The sequence below is a fragment of the Oreochromis niloticus genome, linkage group LG1, assembly GCF_001858045.2.
Source record: "Oreochromis niloticus isolate F11D_XX linkage group LG1, O_niloticus_UMD_NMBU, whole genome shotgun sequence".
Lineage (NCBI taxonomy): Eukaryota > Metazoa > Chordata > Actinopteri > Cichliformes > Cichlidae > Oreochromis > Oreochromis niloticus.
In genome coordinates this window covers 27032840-27049618 of record NC_031965.2, presented here as the reverse complement: position 1 = coordinate 27049618, position 16779 = coordinate 27032840, and the positions used below count along the sequence as shown (strand labels likewise).

Below are 16779 nucleotides of genomic sequence, written 5' to 3'. Positions count from 1 at the left end.
TATCAGCATGACATGCAATATGTAATAGATGTCTCTTTTACCTGCCAGCAGTGAAGCAGCTTCCATTGGCAGAACCAAATGTGGAGAAGACAACAAAGAGAGGAACAATCCAAGATGCTGGGTAAAGGACTCTGTCTCCGAAAGTCTAAAAAAATACAAACTAATGTTTCAGAAAATACAAGGTATGAAAACAAGGGGCTATTATGCTCATCTACAACTGTCATAAATAAATAAAATTTAGGCATACTACATGTGGATTAATAACTAGGTCTTTTGGGGATGTTCTCATTTATGTCTGTTAAAATTTGATATCAGTAATAAGTTATTATTACTGATGGTAATAATAACTGATCAAATCACAAAATCAAATCACAATGCTGTGATTGCAGCCATTCCCCAACTCTCTGTGAATGGTACTCATGGCCATTGATCAGTGGTCTTTGCTCAGTGGGTTTTGGTCAGTGATTGTTGATCAATGGTCATGAGAATCTGCATAATTATGATTAAGGAACTGACCTCACAGCCCATTGTTCCTTCAGTGAGCTGGTTTCAGTCATTATGCAAATGTACTGTTTATAAGATTTGGGGAAACCTGCAGTCAGCTGAGACTGAAGAAGTCACTTGGATGAGTGACGAAACGTTTCTCCCACAAAACGCTACGTCCAGATGAACAGAATCAACTTTTGGAGATTTACTTTCCTGGATGATTGAGAATGCATCAAGACCTTCTTTGATTTTGTCTTCACTTTTCTCGAAACCAAACTTTTTTTTTCTTAAATTCTGAAACACATCACCCTTTCTGTCCAGTTACTATAACTATCAAATACTTGAAACATCATACCTAAAAACTAATATTACTAGCTAGATAAAAATGGTTATCAGATTTGCAGTGGCTAAATAAACATTTGTTAAAGTACAGGTGAGTGAATCCCAGTAGCAAGATGCTTATTGACCAGTGTTATCCTTACCACAGCAACCGCTGGAGACAAAAGCAGTTCAGTTGTGGTCATAACAGTGAAGTAAGCAACATTGACCAAAACATAGCACACAGTAACCAAAGGGATCCCAATAACAATCGCCAGTGGCAAGTTCCTGAAATTAATCAACAAAAGAAAAAATATTTTAAAAAATTCAACGCCTTGTGAATTATTGCTTAACACTAGAGTTTCTTTAGGGCAAGTTTTTACCTGAATGGGTTTTTTAGCTCCTCTGTGATGAAATTTAGTTGGTTCCTGTGAAAGTAATGAAATAGAAAATATATGACACATACTTCTCAGTAGAGCATTGGACTGAAATGTATATGCACATACTCAGTAACCCATTTAAGTCCAGTTTTTCTGGCCTGATAAACAGGAAAAGAGTTAGTGCTACCAAAAATGCTGAAGAGGCTAATTTATTTTTTTTTTATGTCTTTTATGTTTTATTTGCCCTTTAAATACAACCTCAGATGAATGACACTAAATAATGTTTTCCATGGAAATTAAAAGGTTTAATGTGCTGCTAATAAACTACACTGCAGTGATCACTGGCAGTTTTGGCGGTTTTCTAGTCTGGATCATTCAGGTGTGTGTTAACACAGAGGCAAGGAGGAAAGATAGTAAAGATAGAAGTTAGCAAAGATACTAGAGAAACAACTTTACTATTCATCAATCTCAGAAGAGTTGTAAGGCATGTAGACATTTAAAAGCAAGCAGGCAATTTGAACTTCATGAATCTATAGTGGGAAACATTCAAGACAAGTGCCAATATTCCCAGGATTACAGAAGTTGCCAAAAACCAAAGAGTTACATTTCAGACTCTACAGGCCTTAGTTAGCATGTTCAATGTTAAAGTTGATGACAGTACAAATAGAAAAATACTGAACAAGTATGGTTTTGCTTGGAAGGGTTGCCAGAAAAATGTCTCAGTTCTCTAATAAAATATGGTAGCAAGGTTTGCAAATACATCTGAAAAAACCACAAGATTCCTGGAAGTTTTTTCTTCTCAAAGATGAGACCAAAGTGGAGATGTATTTGGCAAAAAAAAAAGAAATTATATCAGCACAAACACCTCACACCAACTGCCATGGAAGGTGGTAGAGGGGTAATGATTTGTGCTCGTTTTGCAGTCACAGGACCTGGGCACCTTGCAGTCATTGAGTTGACCATTAATTCCTCTATATATCAAAGTAGTCTAGAATCAAATATGAGATCATTTATCCAACAACTAAAATTGGCTAAATTGGATCATGCAAGAGAGCAGTGATCCCAACCACACCAGCAAAGCTACAACAGAATGAGTGAAAAATACAAATAAAAAATCTAGGTATATCAGTGACTCAGTCAAAATTCAGCCATTACGAACTGAAAAGCTGTGGTAGGAGCCGTGCATAAACAAATGCCCAAAGCCTCATTGAATTGAAGCTCTATTGCAAAAACAGTGGGCCAAAAATCCTCCATAATGATGAAGGAAACTGAGAGTCATAGAAGAAAGTTAATTTATTGCTGCCAAAAGGGGTTTTTACAAACTACTGAATCATGGAGTGTATTCCAGTTTTTATACACTGCTCCTGCATTTTGACATAACTATTTCATCATGAGGTTGTAATTTAATGTTTTCAGATCTAGTAAGATCTAGATGATTTTTTGCTCATCTCCTGTTATGTAAAACCTTACAAAGAGGGTAAACTTTTTCACATGGTTGTACGAGCAATGTAATGCAGAAATGCATAACTAAAAACAACATACTCAACCAGTGCATCATCTGTAATTGTATAGAAAGCTAAAATGGTTTCACAGATTCATCATCAAGGCCCACGTTTCTACCTTCAAAGGTTATGGTATCTGCTTACTAAAAATATTTTATTGTAATTTTTTGAATACTGCCTGATCTGGATACATCAGTAAGGTAATTTAAGATAAAATGCAAGCATTTTGAAATATATAATTTTTGAAAACAAAGATGTAAAACAGTTTTGTTCTTTTCTTTTCTGAATGCTGAGGATGGTTACAGTGCCCCTTATTTGAATTCAGACGAGCAGTACTCATCATATTATCACAAATAACCTGAGAAAGTATAAAACCAAGTAAATAATTACCATCCATCATAAGCCCAAAGCCCATTATAAAATGCAAGTCCAATTGCCCCAAAAGATGTTGTAGTGCCATCAAAAGAATTTGAAAAATTCTCTGTTTTTCCTGGACACAAATACATAATATACAATAATGTTAGTGGTTAAAGGTTGGTTAACATTTATTAACACAAACATTTAAAGACAGAGTTGTATGTAAATATACTGATATCTGAAAGAAGACTGACCTTGTGCCAACATAACGATTCCAGCTACAACTATGACAAGAATGATTAAAAGTTTGGCTGCAGTAAAGAAGTTCTGCACATAACTTGCCAGTTTGACACTTAAACAGTTGATGGATGTGATGACCACTGCAAAAAAAAACAGAAAATGTAATCATATAATTTCCCACCTATACATTTAACATTAAATGGATTTTTCAAAGAAGACTTGGTATTAGGGGTTAGTTTAACTGATAATTCTAAATTGCCCACAGATGTGAATGTGAGTGCAAATGGTTGTCTGTCTCTTTGTGTTAGCCTTGCGACAGACTGGCGACCTGCCCAGGGTGTACCTTGCCTCTCGCCCTATGGTATCTGGCATAGGCTCCAGCCCGCACATGACCCTGACAAGGATAAGCAGAAGAGAATGGATGGATGGACACAAACCGTGCAGCTGGTTTATCTGCTGGCACAGATGGTGGCAGCTGAAATGGCTGCGATGCACGTGGAGCAAGCAGCGGGGCAAAGAGAGCAGCTGTGGAGACTTCAGGACCAGACCGAGCATCAGACAGAGATGTTGGAGAGGTTGGTGAGGGTCACTTTGCCGCCGCCCCCTTGTCCACTGGCGGTGGCGATATACTGGATGGGGAGGGTGACGACCCTTGGGTCTTCCTGGAGGCATTCAGAGCCACAGGTGTAACAGTGGCCAGTGGCAGAGTGGCTCAGAAGGCAGCTCTGAGCCTGCCGCCGGCCTCGCAACGGAGCTTCAAGGACATCTGCCGGGCTGTCATGGATAACTTGGGCCTCTACCCGGAAGACTATCACCAGCAGTTCCGGGACAGTCAAATGATGGCAGAGGACCAGCTGTTCACGTGGGCCTGGAGCAGTTCATGGACGGCCTAGAAATGGCACGATGGGTCCGCTGCCATCGGTCAGCAAGCTTGGAAGCCACGGTCACCCTTGCAGAGGACCACCTGGCTGCATGGAGCGAAGGAGCAGAGAGCCACAGCCAGCCAGGAGACCACAGCTCATGCAAGCACTGAGATAGAGGCTCCCCGGCCCTCCTCAGCGGAGAAGCCACTGCTGCTTTGGGCCACAAACCATTTTTTACCTGGTCCGCTTGACAAGGCCCTGGAAGGAGCAGGGAATGTATCCAAGCCACGGTGGGTGGCACAGACACAATTGTTGGGCACTAAATCTGTTTCTACCTGCATCTATCACCTTCAAACTGACGGGTTGGTGGAGTAACTGAATAAGACTTTAAATTCCATGATTCGCAAGTTCATTCACGAGGATGAATGCAGTTGGGATCACTGGTTAAACCCTTTGTTATTTGCAGTGAGGAAGGCTCCCCAGGGCTCCACAGGACTTTCAGCCTTTGAGCTACTGCTCGGCAGAAAGGCACGGGGGGTGTTGCACCTGATTAAAGAAAACTGTTAGAAAGGTCCAAGCCAAAAATGAGATTCAATACATCGTGGACCTGAGTGCAAAGCTGCACACTTTGAGGAGGTTATCAGGGGAAAATTTGCTCCAGATACGGGAACGTCAACACCGTTGACTCAGGCAGTTTTTAGAGAGACAAAGTGCTTGCATTACTTCCTTCTTTAAGCTGAACGTTGCTCACCAAGTGACAAGGACCCTTTGTGGTCACACGATGAGTGGGGGACGTTAACTATGAGGTGGTGCGGTCGGTTAGGAGCCACACAAATATGTCACCTCAACATTGTGAAAGCATGAAGAGAGGTGGAAACCGCTTCTCTGGTGAGCCTGGTTAAGAAAAGGCTCAGATGTTGCTGCTAGCAACATCAGTTTGCAGATGTGTTTTCCCCCTGTCCGGCTGTATGTCTCTCTCATAGAGCACCATTTTGAAACTCAGCCTGGTGTGACGGTGCGTTCACAGCCATACAGGTTACCTGAACATAATTGATTGAAATGCTGGGGTAATAGAAGACACTACGTGGTGTAGCCCCATAGTTCTTGTGGTGAAAAAAGATGGAACTATATGGTACTGCAAAGAGAACGAAGTGTCATGGTGTGATGCCTACCCCATGCCCCAGGACAACGAGCTTCTGGACCAGTCAGGCACAGCTGAATTTTTCATGCCACTGGATTTAACCAAGGGCTACTGGCAAATTCCCTTATCTGCAGAGTCCAAGAAAAATATGGCCTTCTCCACTCTATAAGGGTTGTACCAATTCGTCACACTTCCGTTTGACTTATTCAGTGCCCCAGCCACCTTCCAGCACCTCATGGATCCAACCTGAAGAAGTGGGAGGCAGCTGAACAGAGGGAGGTCTAGTATTTGGGGTACCACTTTGGGGGCAGAGAGATGCACCCAAAGATGGAGAGAACAGCATCCATCACAGCCTGCCCGTGTCCCAAGACCAAGAAGGAGGTGAGGCGGTTCTTGGGGCTGGCTGTGTACTACCACAGGTTCATACCCGGAAGGGTCAACCAGATCTGGTCCAGTGGATGGAGTGGCATCGGGCAGCATTTGTGTAGATGAAGAAGCCCTTCTGTGGGGAGGTCCCCACACCAAACTTTTCCCTCCCTTTTTGTCCTGCAAACGGACACCTCGAATGGAGGGCTGGCCGTTTTGTCCCTGCAGGTAAGGGGGGATAGACTGACCGATCTTGTACATCAGCCAGAAGCTGACAGAGCGAGAAGGAGCTGGTGACGGGAGAGTAGAGTCAGCTGGAAAGCTGACTCCTTTTCCCCCGAAACACTGTGGAAGCGCAACAAACAAAAGAAACCCATAACAAGAATACTGTGTGGTCTGTGTCATGTGTAGGCGTCAGAGTTGGCTTTATTAATTTTTAATTTCAATAAAAGTATTTTTTTACATCTGCACATTGGAGAGTGACATTGTTCTGGAAACCTTACAAAGTAAGGCACACATTAGCTTGAAATGGCTAATGTGGCCTGAAAACTGATTGTCTTCACAATCATTTTGTGGTTACCATTGTAAAGTATAGTCATGTATGGACTTATAAAGTGACTCTGTACTTGTGTATAGTTTATTGCTGTCAAGCATGAACTTACATATAGCCGCTGCTGCTAGACACTTGGTGACAATTAGAGGTGGAGAGCAGCCAGGGTAGAAAGGAGTGGAGGCATATTCTGCAAAGCTCAGTGTGATGATAGCAAAGGATGAAGGCTTTAACACCATAATAGTTGTCCAGGAGTAAAGGTAGGCAACAATAGAGCCAAAAGCCTCCATTAAATAGGGGTACTCGCCGCCTGATTTGGTGATCATGGTTCCAAGTTCAGCATAACACAGTGCTCCTATGCAGCCACACATAAAATCACAAAAACACAGAAAAGAAAGTTGTAAAACAACATATAAGAAGGGAATTTCAAAACTTGAGTCCATGCATTCAAAGCAGTGGTAAGAAACCTTGCATGTCTGTGACACTTATATATGCTTGGCACACTCAATTGCTGTTGTTATATCTCCCTTGCTTCTTATGCTCTCATTTTCAATCCTGTTTACCTCTCATTTTAGTTTTAATAAGCTCAAAAGAAATGGTTTCAAATTTGTTTATTTCTAAATTTTTGTGTTACATTGCAGGTGCTTGTGCTTCCGGAAATAAATGTGATATATAAATGTAATACATATATATATAACACCCAGCACGCCCCTGCGGGCGGTTTATCTTGGGACTTGGGACTTCCAGGTTATACTCGGCACAGATGTTCCTGTACACTATGCCGGCCGCTTGGTTATGGCGTTCCATGTATGCCTTGCCTGCTAGCATCTTGCACCCTGCTGTTATGTGCTGGATTGTCTCTGGGGCATCTTTACACAGCCTGCACCTGGGGTCTTGCCTGGTGTGATAGACCCCAGCCTCTATGGATCTTGTACTCAGAGCTTGTTCTTGTGCTGCCATGATTAGTGCCTCTGTGCTGTCTTTCAGTCCAGCTTTGTCCAGCCACTGGTAGGATTTCTGGATATCAGCCACCTCCTCTATCTGCCGGTGGTACATACCGTACCATGATGGTTCCTCGCCTTCCTCCTCTTTCTTGGGTTTCTGCTGCCTGAGGTATTCACTGAGCACGCTGGCAGTATTCGTGGATGTTTCTTGTCTCATCCTGGACTGTGGTGCTGACACTCACCAGTCCCCGGCCCCCTTCCTTCCGCTTAGCGTACAGCCTCAGGGTGCAACCCTCCATGCATGGTAAGGAGCTTTCTTGTCTTTATGTCAGTGGCTTCTATCTCCTCCTTTGGCCAGCCTATTACCCCAGCAGGGGTACCTGATCACGGGCAGGGCGTAGGTGTTGATGGCCCGGATCTTGTTCTTACCATTCAGCTGACTCCTCAGGACTTGCCTGACCCTCTGCAGGTACTTGGTGGTTGCAGCTTTCCTAGCGGTCTCTTCATGGTTCCCATTTGCTTGCGGGATCCCCAGGTACTTGTAACTGTCCTCTATGTCTGCAATGTTGCCTTCTGGTAGTTCAATCCCCTCAGTTCTGACTACCTTCCCTCTCTTTGTTACCAGTCCGAATGACATTCCAATGTCATTGCTGTTCAACTTGTAGCCGTAGTGTAGATCAGCTTGTTAGTGTCGGTAAGCGTGGTTGTAGGTATCGTCCGTAGTGCTGCATTAACATCATCTAGCAGACCTTCAGAGGGTACTTCACGTAATCTTGGTAACCGGCTACGGGGGATGGCCATGATCCTATCCTCTCCTTCTCCTATCGCACTTGGGGCTATGTGCCCAATCTCGGGTGGGGGTGATGATATCTCCCCCCTGACCTGGCGTCCTGACTCCTCCTTGCCGTAGCATTTATGTTGTACCTCGTCAATCTCTAGCTGTGAGAGCAGTCCCTTCTTTCGAATGTTGGAACACTGAGCTACTAGTTGTTTCGCCATCATTGTGGATGTTGGGTATCGAAGAATCGATAGGTCCCTCATCCTATTCATGTAACCCCTTCCGCCAGGGTTACTTGTGTAGTAGCATTCCAACAACGCCCTGTTTTCGTCTCTTGCCCACCGATGCCTTCTTGTTCCAGTAGCCCACTTGTCGTCAGGGTGCCCTGGTTCCTCAACACCTGATGCGGACCTTGTTGATCCGGGCGACGTCCGAGCCGGCATGCCTTCATATTTATCTGTCTCGCTCATGTCTGCGGTAGGCTCACTTTAGCATAGGGGGTCTAGCCTTCCAGGGCTTTCAAGTTAGGTTGACCAGAAAGTATATCCAGTAGATAATAGTTAGATTAAGGAATTCCAGATTAGATGCAACCCATCTTATATAAAACTCTGTCAAACAACTACAATAATCAAAATCTAAATACAACATAACTGAAATACAAACTAAAACCATACTAAATAGAATGTGCTAGTATAAATAGTACGAAATGACTTTGCATTTCAAATAGAAGAAAATCTCAAAAATTTAATTGACTTAGATCAGAGATCTTTTGTTATTTTTTCCCCATTTAATTGTTTTCTCACATCAAACAGTTCACAGTGTCTGAGTGATAAACAACGATGTTCTTTACGCTTTTCGGGAACATCTCCTATGTATCTGTGAGCTTTGTGTGATACAGAAGTAATTAATCTGAAGACTATTAATGTGCACTAAAAATCCTCGCAATAATGATTTTGACTTCAACAGCCAGTAAAAACAGTTTCCACAATGAAAAATCATATTCCTGGCAGAAAAACAAAAGGTGATACTGTGTAGAAACATAATTGAACAACATTTCAAGTGAGCTCGTTCCTGTTTTGCTTACATGACTAAAAAGAATATTAGATTCCTAATATAGCAACAGAACTGGGTGCTGAATAAAATGAAATATGAGTTAAAATGTTGGTCTCACCAAGAGTAGATAACACGCCGCAAGCAGTCCAGATTAGGAGGCAAGGTCCCACAGCTCCCGAGTACAGCAAAACAGACTTTGGGGAAATGAAAATGCCTGAGCCAATCATAGTCCCCACAATGAGACAAATGCCACTCAGCAGACCAACCTAAGCAAGCACATTGAAAATAAAAAAGGTTAATGTGTTTTTTTTTTAAGTCATTTAATGCCAGTAACTGTTTTCAGGAAACTATCATTCCCATGTGTTCTATAACATCATAAATATTTCAGCAACACTGGTTAAATGCATTGCTGTGCTTCAGCTCTTGGGATCTGAAATAATAGTGGAAATAGTTGATGCACCATTTCTGTGTCATATTTTAATTTTAAGTTGGTTGACAGCAGCAGTTAACAAACTCAAGAACTGGTTGAATCAGACATCATTATGTTGCCATGCTGAGTGAGGCAGAGTAAGCTGCTAAAGACTAAATTAAAGATGAAGAAGTCCATTATCATTAAAGGCAAGATTCTCACATCTCACAACATGTGAAAACAAACAGCAATGCCACTTTTATAGGTAATTTCATTTTTTAGTCACTATAAATAGATCAGGCAAGAGATAAGGGTAAGAATGCACTAAACTCGTACTTAGTCTAAATCACTGCAAAAGTGTTCCAGATCTTTCTGTGGATCTCATACAGCCTTACCCAGTCATGAAAAAAAAGCAGCGAGGCTTGACATCTCTATACTTGTTTAGAAACTTCTCAAGTATCCTTGAGAGGAGTAAAGAGCTGGTTTACTGTTCCACAACCAGAGTGAAACCACATTTTCATTCTGAATCTGAGGTCCAACAAAGGGGCAGACTCTTCTCTTTGTACCCTTGCATGCATCTTGTAAGGGAGACTACAGAGTATGGTCCCGTCTTCATAAAAAGGATGACCACCACTTTAGTTTGCACATTCAAAGACACCATCTTGACCACAATGTTTCAGAGGCATGTCAGCACACACCCTGATATCCCTTTGTTGGTGTTGATCTGATATCATCATAATAATTTTGGCCAAGGATCAACACAACAATCAATAACCTCTGAGTTTTCACTTAGTATTTGCCAAGAATTTGGCTAATCCTATTAAATTTTCACAAGTAAACCAGCATGAGTAATGTAAAGTGGCTAAAGGCAAACCTAACTTGATCATATATTTATTATATTGTGTTGATTAATAAAGAAATGCAGGAAAGACACCATCCTGGGGTTATTGAATCCAGCTCACTCACCAGCGTCCGTGGCACCAAAGAGATAATTTTAGCTTACATTCCACTAACAGTAAGACAACAGGAGGAATGTCACACAGTCAAAGTAAAAAAAATTACACACTCTTTCAATTCTAAGGGGGTTTTTTTGTATCAAAACATAATAGAAAAAAAATCATCTGGTTTAACAAAACATTGCATTATACTTTTTCATGTATTTAACAAAAACTAAGTCAAAAGCAGTGTGTTAAAAAACAAAACAACAACAACAGAAAACTAAGTATACCCTCATTAAGTGAGAATTGAGTACCAGTCAATTGCCAGTAATCAAATACAGTTGATTAACTGATCATCAGTCATACGTATGACCACTTCTAAATGCAGAAGCTTTGTCAAGTTGTGGGTCTGAAGCATTCAAGTGTCTGATAACACAATGCTAAGAAGGAAATACATTAGTAAAAATATTAAAGAAGCAATTATTATTGCCAATAAATCTGAGAAGGGTAATAGGTCCAACTTTCAAGACACTTCCCAATGTTCCCAAGAGTGAATATTCCAGAAAATTCACCCTAAGGTCAGGCTTTTTAATGCTCGGAAAAAAAAAACTAAAACAAAAAAAACTAAAACAAGAGCTGTATCTCAGAATCCACAGGCCTTGGCTAGCATGTTAAATGTTGTGGATCATGACAGTGCAATTTGAAAAAGACTATACAAACATGGTTTGTGTAGAAGGTTTGGAAGGACAAAGCCTCTTGTATCTAAAAAGAACATGGCAGCACAGCTAAAGTTTGAAAAGTTGCATGGGTTGCCAAGCGAAATGGTTCAGTAATAATGTCCTTTAGGCACACCATATCAACACAAACAACTTATGCCAACTGTTTAGGAAACTATTGGAGGGGTAATGGCAACCGTTAGCTCCTGTATACCAAAGTATTCTAGAGTCAGATTTATCTGTCCAACAGCTAGCTTGGCCAAAATTGAGTCATGAGCCAGGACAATGATCCCAAAAACATCAGCAAATCTGTAATAAAGTGGCAAAAAAAAAGAAACTAATCAACGTCCTGAAGTGACCCAGTCTAAGTTGAACCTAATTGAAATGGTGCATAAACAAATACCTACAAATTTCAGAGCATTGAAGCAATATTGTAAAGAAAATTAGGTGAGAAATCCTCTACAATGATGTGAGAGACCAATAAGATAATGATTACTTCAAGTTATTGTTAATAAAAGTGGTTCTACAAGATACTGAATCATTGGTTGTACTTAGTTTGTGTTTGTGCACTGTAAAAAAAACTGCTTCTGCATTTTGGCTCAGTTTTTGGTAAATAAATAATGAAAGAGTATAATATGCTATGTGTTGCTGTTCATTTAATGTTTATTTAAATCATTTTGGTACCTGGTAAGGACTGGATTTTTTTTTTTACTGTCTTGAATTAGAATTGATGGAGGGTTACTTTCACCATGACTGTAAATGCCGATATAATAAAAGATGACATGCAGCACAATTAAGAGGCAATAAAAAAGCAATATCATATAAAAACAAGTCTATAAAATGTGTTTAAAGAAGAGACCAAAGTAACTGATTTTCCAAGCCTTATCTCTTCAGGTAGGTCATTCCAAAGCCTAAGGTGTGGTCACCTTTTAGATTTATGCTTCAAATGTGAGACAACCTCCCAGAAGGGTCCTACCTGAGGATATAAGGACGCAAACATTGGGTAAAATCTTAAAAAATCTTATTAAAATAAACCATGCAGAATCTGGTGGGGCTTGATATAAAGTTATAAAGCCCGGTGACTTTTCTTTAATGCCAGAAAAAATTAAGAACTCAGAAAAAACACTAAAACAAGAGCTGTATCTCAGATCCACAGCCTTGGCTAGCATGTTAAATGTTGTGGATCATGACAGTGCAATTTGAAAAAGACTATACAAACATGGTTTGTGTAGAAGGTTTGGAAGGACAAAGCCTCTTGTATCTAAAAAGAACATGCAGCAAGCTAAAGTTTGAAAAGTTGCATGGTTGCCAGCGAATGGTTCAGTAATAATGTCCTTTAGGCACACCATATCAACACAAACAACTTATGCCAACTGTTTAGGAAACTATTGGAGGGTAATGGCAACCGTTAGCTCCTGTATACCAAAGTATTCTAGAGTCAGATTTATCTGTCCAACAGCTAGCTTGGCCAAAATTGAGTCATGAGCCAGGACAATGATCCCAAAAACATCAGCAAATCTGTAATAAAGTGGCAAAAAAAAAGAAACTAATCAACGTCCTGAAGTGACCCAGTCTAAGTTGAACCTAATTGAAATGGTGCATAAACAAATACCTACAAATTCAGAGCATTGAAGCAATATTGTAAGAAATTAGGTGAGAAATCCTCTACAATGATGTGAGAGACCAATAAGATAATGATTACTTCAAGTTATGTAATAAAGTGGTTCTACAGGATACTGAATCATTGGTTGTACTTAGTTTGTGTTTGTGCACTGTAAAAAAAACTGCTTCTGCATTTTGGCTCAGTTTTTGGTAAATAAATAATGAAAGAGTATAATATGCTATGTGTTGCTGTTCATTTAATGTTTATTTAAATCATTTTGGTACCTGGTAAGGACTGGATTTTTTTTTTTACTGTCTTGAATTAGAATTGATGGAGGGTTACTTTCACCATGACTGTAAATGCCGATATAATAAAAGATGACATGCAGCACAATTAAGAGGCAATAAAAAAGCAATATCATATAAAAACAAGTCTATAAAATGTGTTTAAAGAAGAGACCAAAGTAACTGATTTTCCAAGCCTTATCTCTTCAGGTAGGTCATTCCAAAGCCTAAGGTGTGGTCACCTTTTAGATTTATGCTTCAATGTGAACAACTCCAGAAGGTCTACCTAGGATATAAGGACGCAACATTGGGTAATCTTAAATCTATTAAAATAACAGCATCTGGTGGGATATAAAGTTATAAAGCCGTGACTTTCTTTATGCAGAAGAGAATTACAGAAGTCTGCAGGAAAATATGTGTGAATGGATTTTTCCAGGATGAGAGCAACGATTATCATAATAATCCTGTTTTAACCAGGGAAACCCTTTCAGTTCCCATAAGTTTATTTTAGGTCTTATGGAGCTTATTAGGGGTCTGGATTGCACTGCTGAGTGGATGATTGTGGAGTTAATCTGTAGAGACGCCTGTTGTGGTACTGCCTGGTACTCAGTTCAAGGCCCTATTATTGTAAAAAGGTAAGGATGATGATCCTTTAGTGTGAAAATTTAGTGAGACTTGTTCTCAGGAACCTGCATGTATATAAAAGTCAAGCACACTGGTTCATACTCACATCTTTTTGAAGAGCAATGGCCTTCACCACCTCCTTGTTGTCTTTGGTAAGGTCAGTGGAGCCATTCTGTGACTCCTTTCTCTTTCTTATTCCACTTTCATCCATAGCAACACACTGGTCTATGAGGTAACATAAGAATTGACACACATTACAGACCACTTGCATTAACTTTTACAGGAAACACATCTTTGTTGTCCCTGTAAAAGGTTATCACGACATGATAAGGTTTAGAGGGAAATCTATGCTCTTCCATGGGCAGTAAATGTTCCCTTTCATCAAGATACACAGTGACTCTCAGAAACAAGAGCTCACTAAAAATCCACTCAAAGCCAAATCAAAACTAAATTTGTTCACACATTGATTCCCATAATCTTACAGATTTAATTACATTATCAGGAACAGATATGGCTCGCACAAATTTTGATTTTAAAGAGTTTCACTACAGTACACTACAGCACAGTATTAACCTCATCCAGTGATATCTTAGACTAATTATCAACAGAGCCACTCAAGAACGGCCTTAAAGAGATCACTGAAATATCTTTATAAGGGTTTTGGGTTGATTTCAAGTTTATTATAAGGTGATTCAGCATGTAACGGCCATTGTTTGTGTGGAGCTTTTAAACAAATATAATAACAATTTTTAACACATGTGCCTTAGAGCTGTACTCTTAACTGTAATCCTTAACATTCATTAACTATTTGAGAATCAATGGGTTAATTTTAGTGATTTTTTGTGATTTGTAAAATACAATTTAAAAGTAGAACATTTGGATTTGGTGCTCTTTAGTGCAGTAATGATCAGCTCATATGCTTCATATGCTTTTTAACTGGGAAAAACTGTGAATATATTAGTATTGTAAACATAGACTTAGGAGAACTGGTACAGACTGGCGGTAAGTCAGACATTAGAAAAAGAGTGGGAAGACCTGAAATGTCTCTTACTCTGACACTCAGTCATAATATTTAACTACAAATTATTGTATTAATACTTAACATATATCAAATAACAACAGACTTGTTTAAGAAAGAATTGCTTGAATGTAATTACATTTAACAGTAGCTCTGCATCACATATTACTATCACATACTATGTGATACATGATTATAAAGAAATGCACATTTCAAAAACATGGTTTAACTTACTTAACTTACTTGAAGAAAATAAAAACCTTAATGTTGGTCCATGAACCTTGAATGCAGCTTTTTCAAACCCAGGTGCAGTGTTGTGAACACACAAATTATGTTAAGCTAAGTTCAGTCAAGTAGAGCAGAAATGTCTGATGAAAACTGAAAAAAAAACAAACTCCATGAGACCGAGCAACCCCTCTGGTGGGAGGTTCCCAAATGTGATTGGACAGCTCTACATGAGAAGGGGGATGGGTTAAGGCGAAGTTCTAGGTTCATGAAATCTATTGAGCAGAAGCTTTAAAAAAGGACTGCTTTGAATTACACAGCAGATTTTCTTAACTCATGATATTGTGCAATAGCAAAATTTTAAACATATACAGCTCCCCAGCTTTGTAAAACAGTAACTGAGAGTAAGAATAGAGTGAGAGTCTAATGGCGATACTATAACCATAAAAAAGAAACTCACATGATAAGCTTTATTTCATTTCATTTATACCTTTTTATTTCTCGAGGGAGATCACTTAATCTGTTACTAAGTGAGCACTCCAAGTAAGAAACTTTGGTTTTGACAGAACCAAAACACCTATTATGTTTTTTTCTGTTTTGTTTTTTGATACTCTGAAAGAATTCCTTCCTTCTGAGTTTACCTAGCCTGACTTCCTTCACAATGCCTCTTTGATAAGGATATGTGACACCCCTGCAGTTGTGTGCTTGAACATTTGTGAGTTTGTGTGCTCATGTTTGACATTCCCTTTCCACTCTACTCCTGCTTTCCTCTTTTCTCTTGAGAAAGCCCTGGCCTCTGAAAGAACATGTATTTTAGGCTGTAAAGTTATCTCTGAGCAGGTCACCTTTAAATATACCTACAGATATTATTATACACATCTTTGCTTCAGTATGACATCCACAGATTCTATTACAGACATTAATGGTAAATGGTAAAATGGTAAATGGTCTGCATTTGTATAGCGCTTTACTCAGTCCCTAAGGACCCCAAAGCGCTTTACACTACAGTCAGTCATTCACCCATTCACACACACATTCACACACTGGCAATGGCAAGCTACAATATTCAATGAAATGAGAGAATCAAGCTAAAAGTGAGAAAGCTTTGTCTATAGGATCATATTATGTGTTATGTGAATAATCTTGTATGATCTGTGATGTTAATGCAAGTGCAAATTCAAACAAATGCTTTAACAAAAGTGCACTGCAGAACTGTTGTGCCCAGTGATAAGGGCAGACAATGATTTTATGATACTCTAACCTGTTTATTTATCTCGTTTCATACGCATCTGTTTTAAGAGATGATGGACTATGAGTCTTAGAGGATTTGCACACTGTAACAATAATGATAACTGTGGTTCAGATAAGATATGATAAGATCAAATAATCCTTTATTAGCTCCACAGGATGGGGGGGGGGAGTCTTAAAGCGGCACAGAGATAGCCGCATAGAGTCAAATAAAAAATACTAGTACCTGTAAAAAAATAAAATGTGATTGTAGTTGTTGTGGTGGTTGTTGTGGAGGTTGTTGTGGTGGTGGGTGCCATCTCCCTTGAACTTTTACCACATGCTGACTCATTGCATAAATGAATGGGGAAATGCACGTGTTTACGTCAGGCATTCAGTTTTACTGGAATTGTGTCGTCGCCTTGGGAAATGTAGATCCGTGATTCATGACTAAACATCACTTTTATCCGATCATCTGCACTCTGTGACTGTGTTTCTTTAGCCCATTACAAACTTGTTTTCTCTTCTTTAGGTGTTAGTACTGGTTTTGTTTGGCTTTTTTGTATGTAAATCCCTTTAGCCCAAATCTTTCAGTTCTCTCACAAATGTTGACTACAATTTTTGCGCATTCATTTTTCATTTTTCTGTTGTGCTTGTTTTTCTATTTTCAAAGCATATTCTCATGTCCTACACGACTTTTAGATACAAATTTTAGATACAGCTAACTGAGAATTACCAACATATCCATGTTGAATTT

General features: G+C 39.6%; 1 protein-coding gene across 2 annotated transcripts in view; it reads right to left on the bottom strand.

Annotated features, from left to right (window-relative positions):
- Positions 1-14956, bottom strand: part of slc7a9 (solute carrier family 7 member 9) — a 16780-nt gene extending 1824 nt beyond the window's left edge. The window contains exons 1-9 of one of the 2 annotated variants that reach the window (XM_019359860.2): positions 14805-14956; positions 13659-13777; positions 9097-9244; positions 6316-6558; positions 3298-3423; positions 3077-3176; positions 1188-1232; positions 969-1092; positions 42-145 (exon numbers count right to left, since the gene is read on the bottom strand). In XM_019359860.2, coding sequence (XP_019215405.1) covers positions 42-145; positions 969-1092; positions 1188-1232; positions 3077-3176; positions 3298-3423; positions 6316-6558; positions 9097-9244; positions 13659-13763 — 995 coding nt within the window. In that variant the 5' untranslated portion in view covers positions 13764-13777; positions 14805-14956. The remainder of the gene's footprint in view (positions 1-41; positions 146-968; positions 1093-1187; positions 1233-3076; positions 3177-3297; positions 3424-6315; positions 6559-9096; positions 9245-13658; positions 13778-14804) is intronic. The other variant, XM_019359857.2, reaches the window with a different exon arrangement.
- Between the last annotated feature and the right edge of the window lie 1823 nt (positions 14957-16779).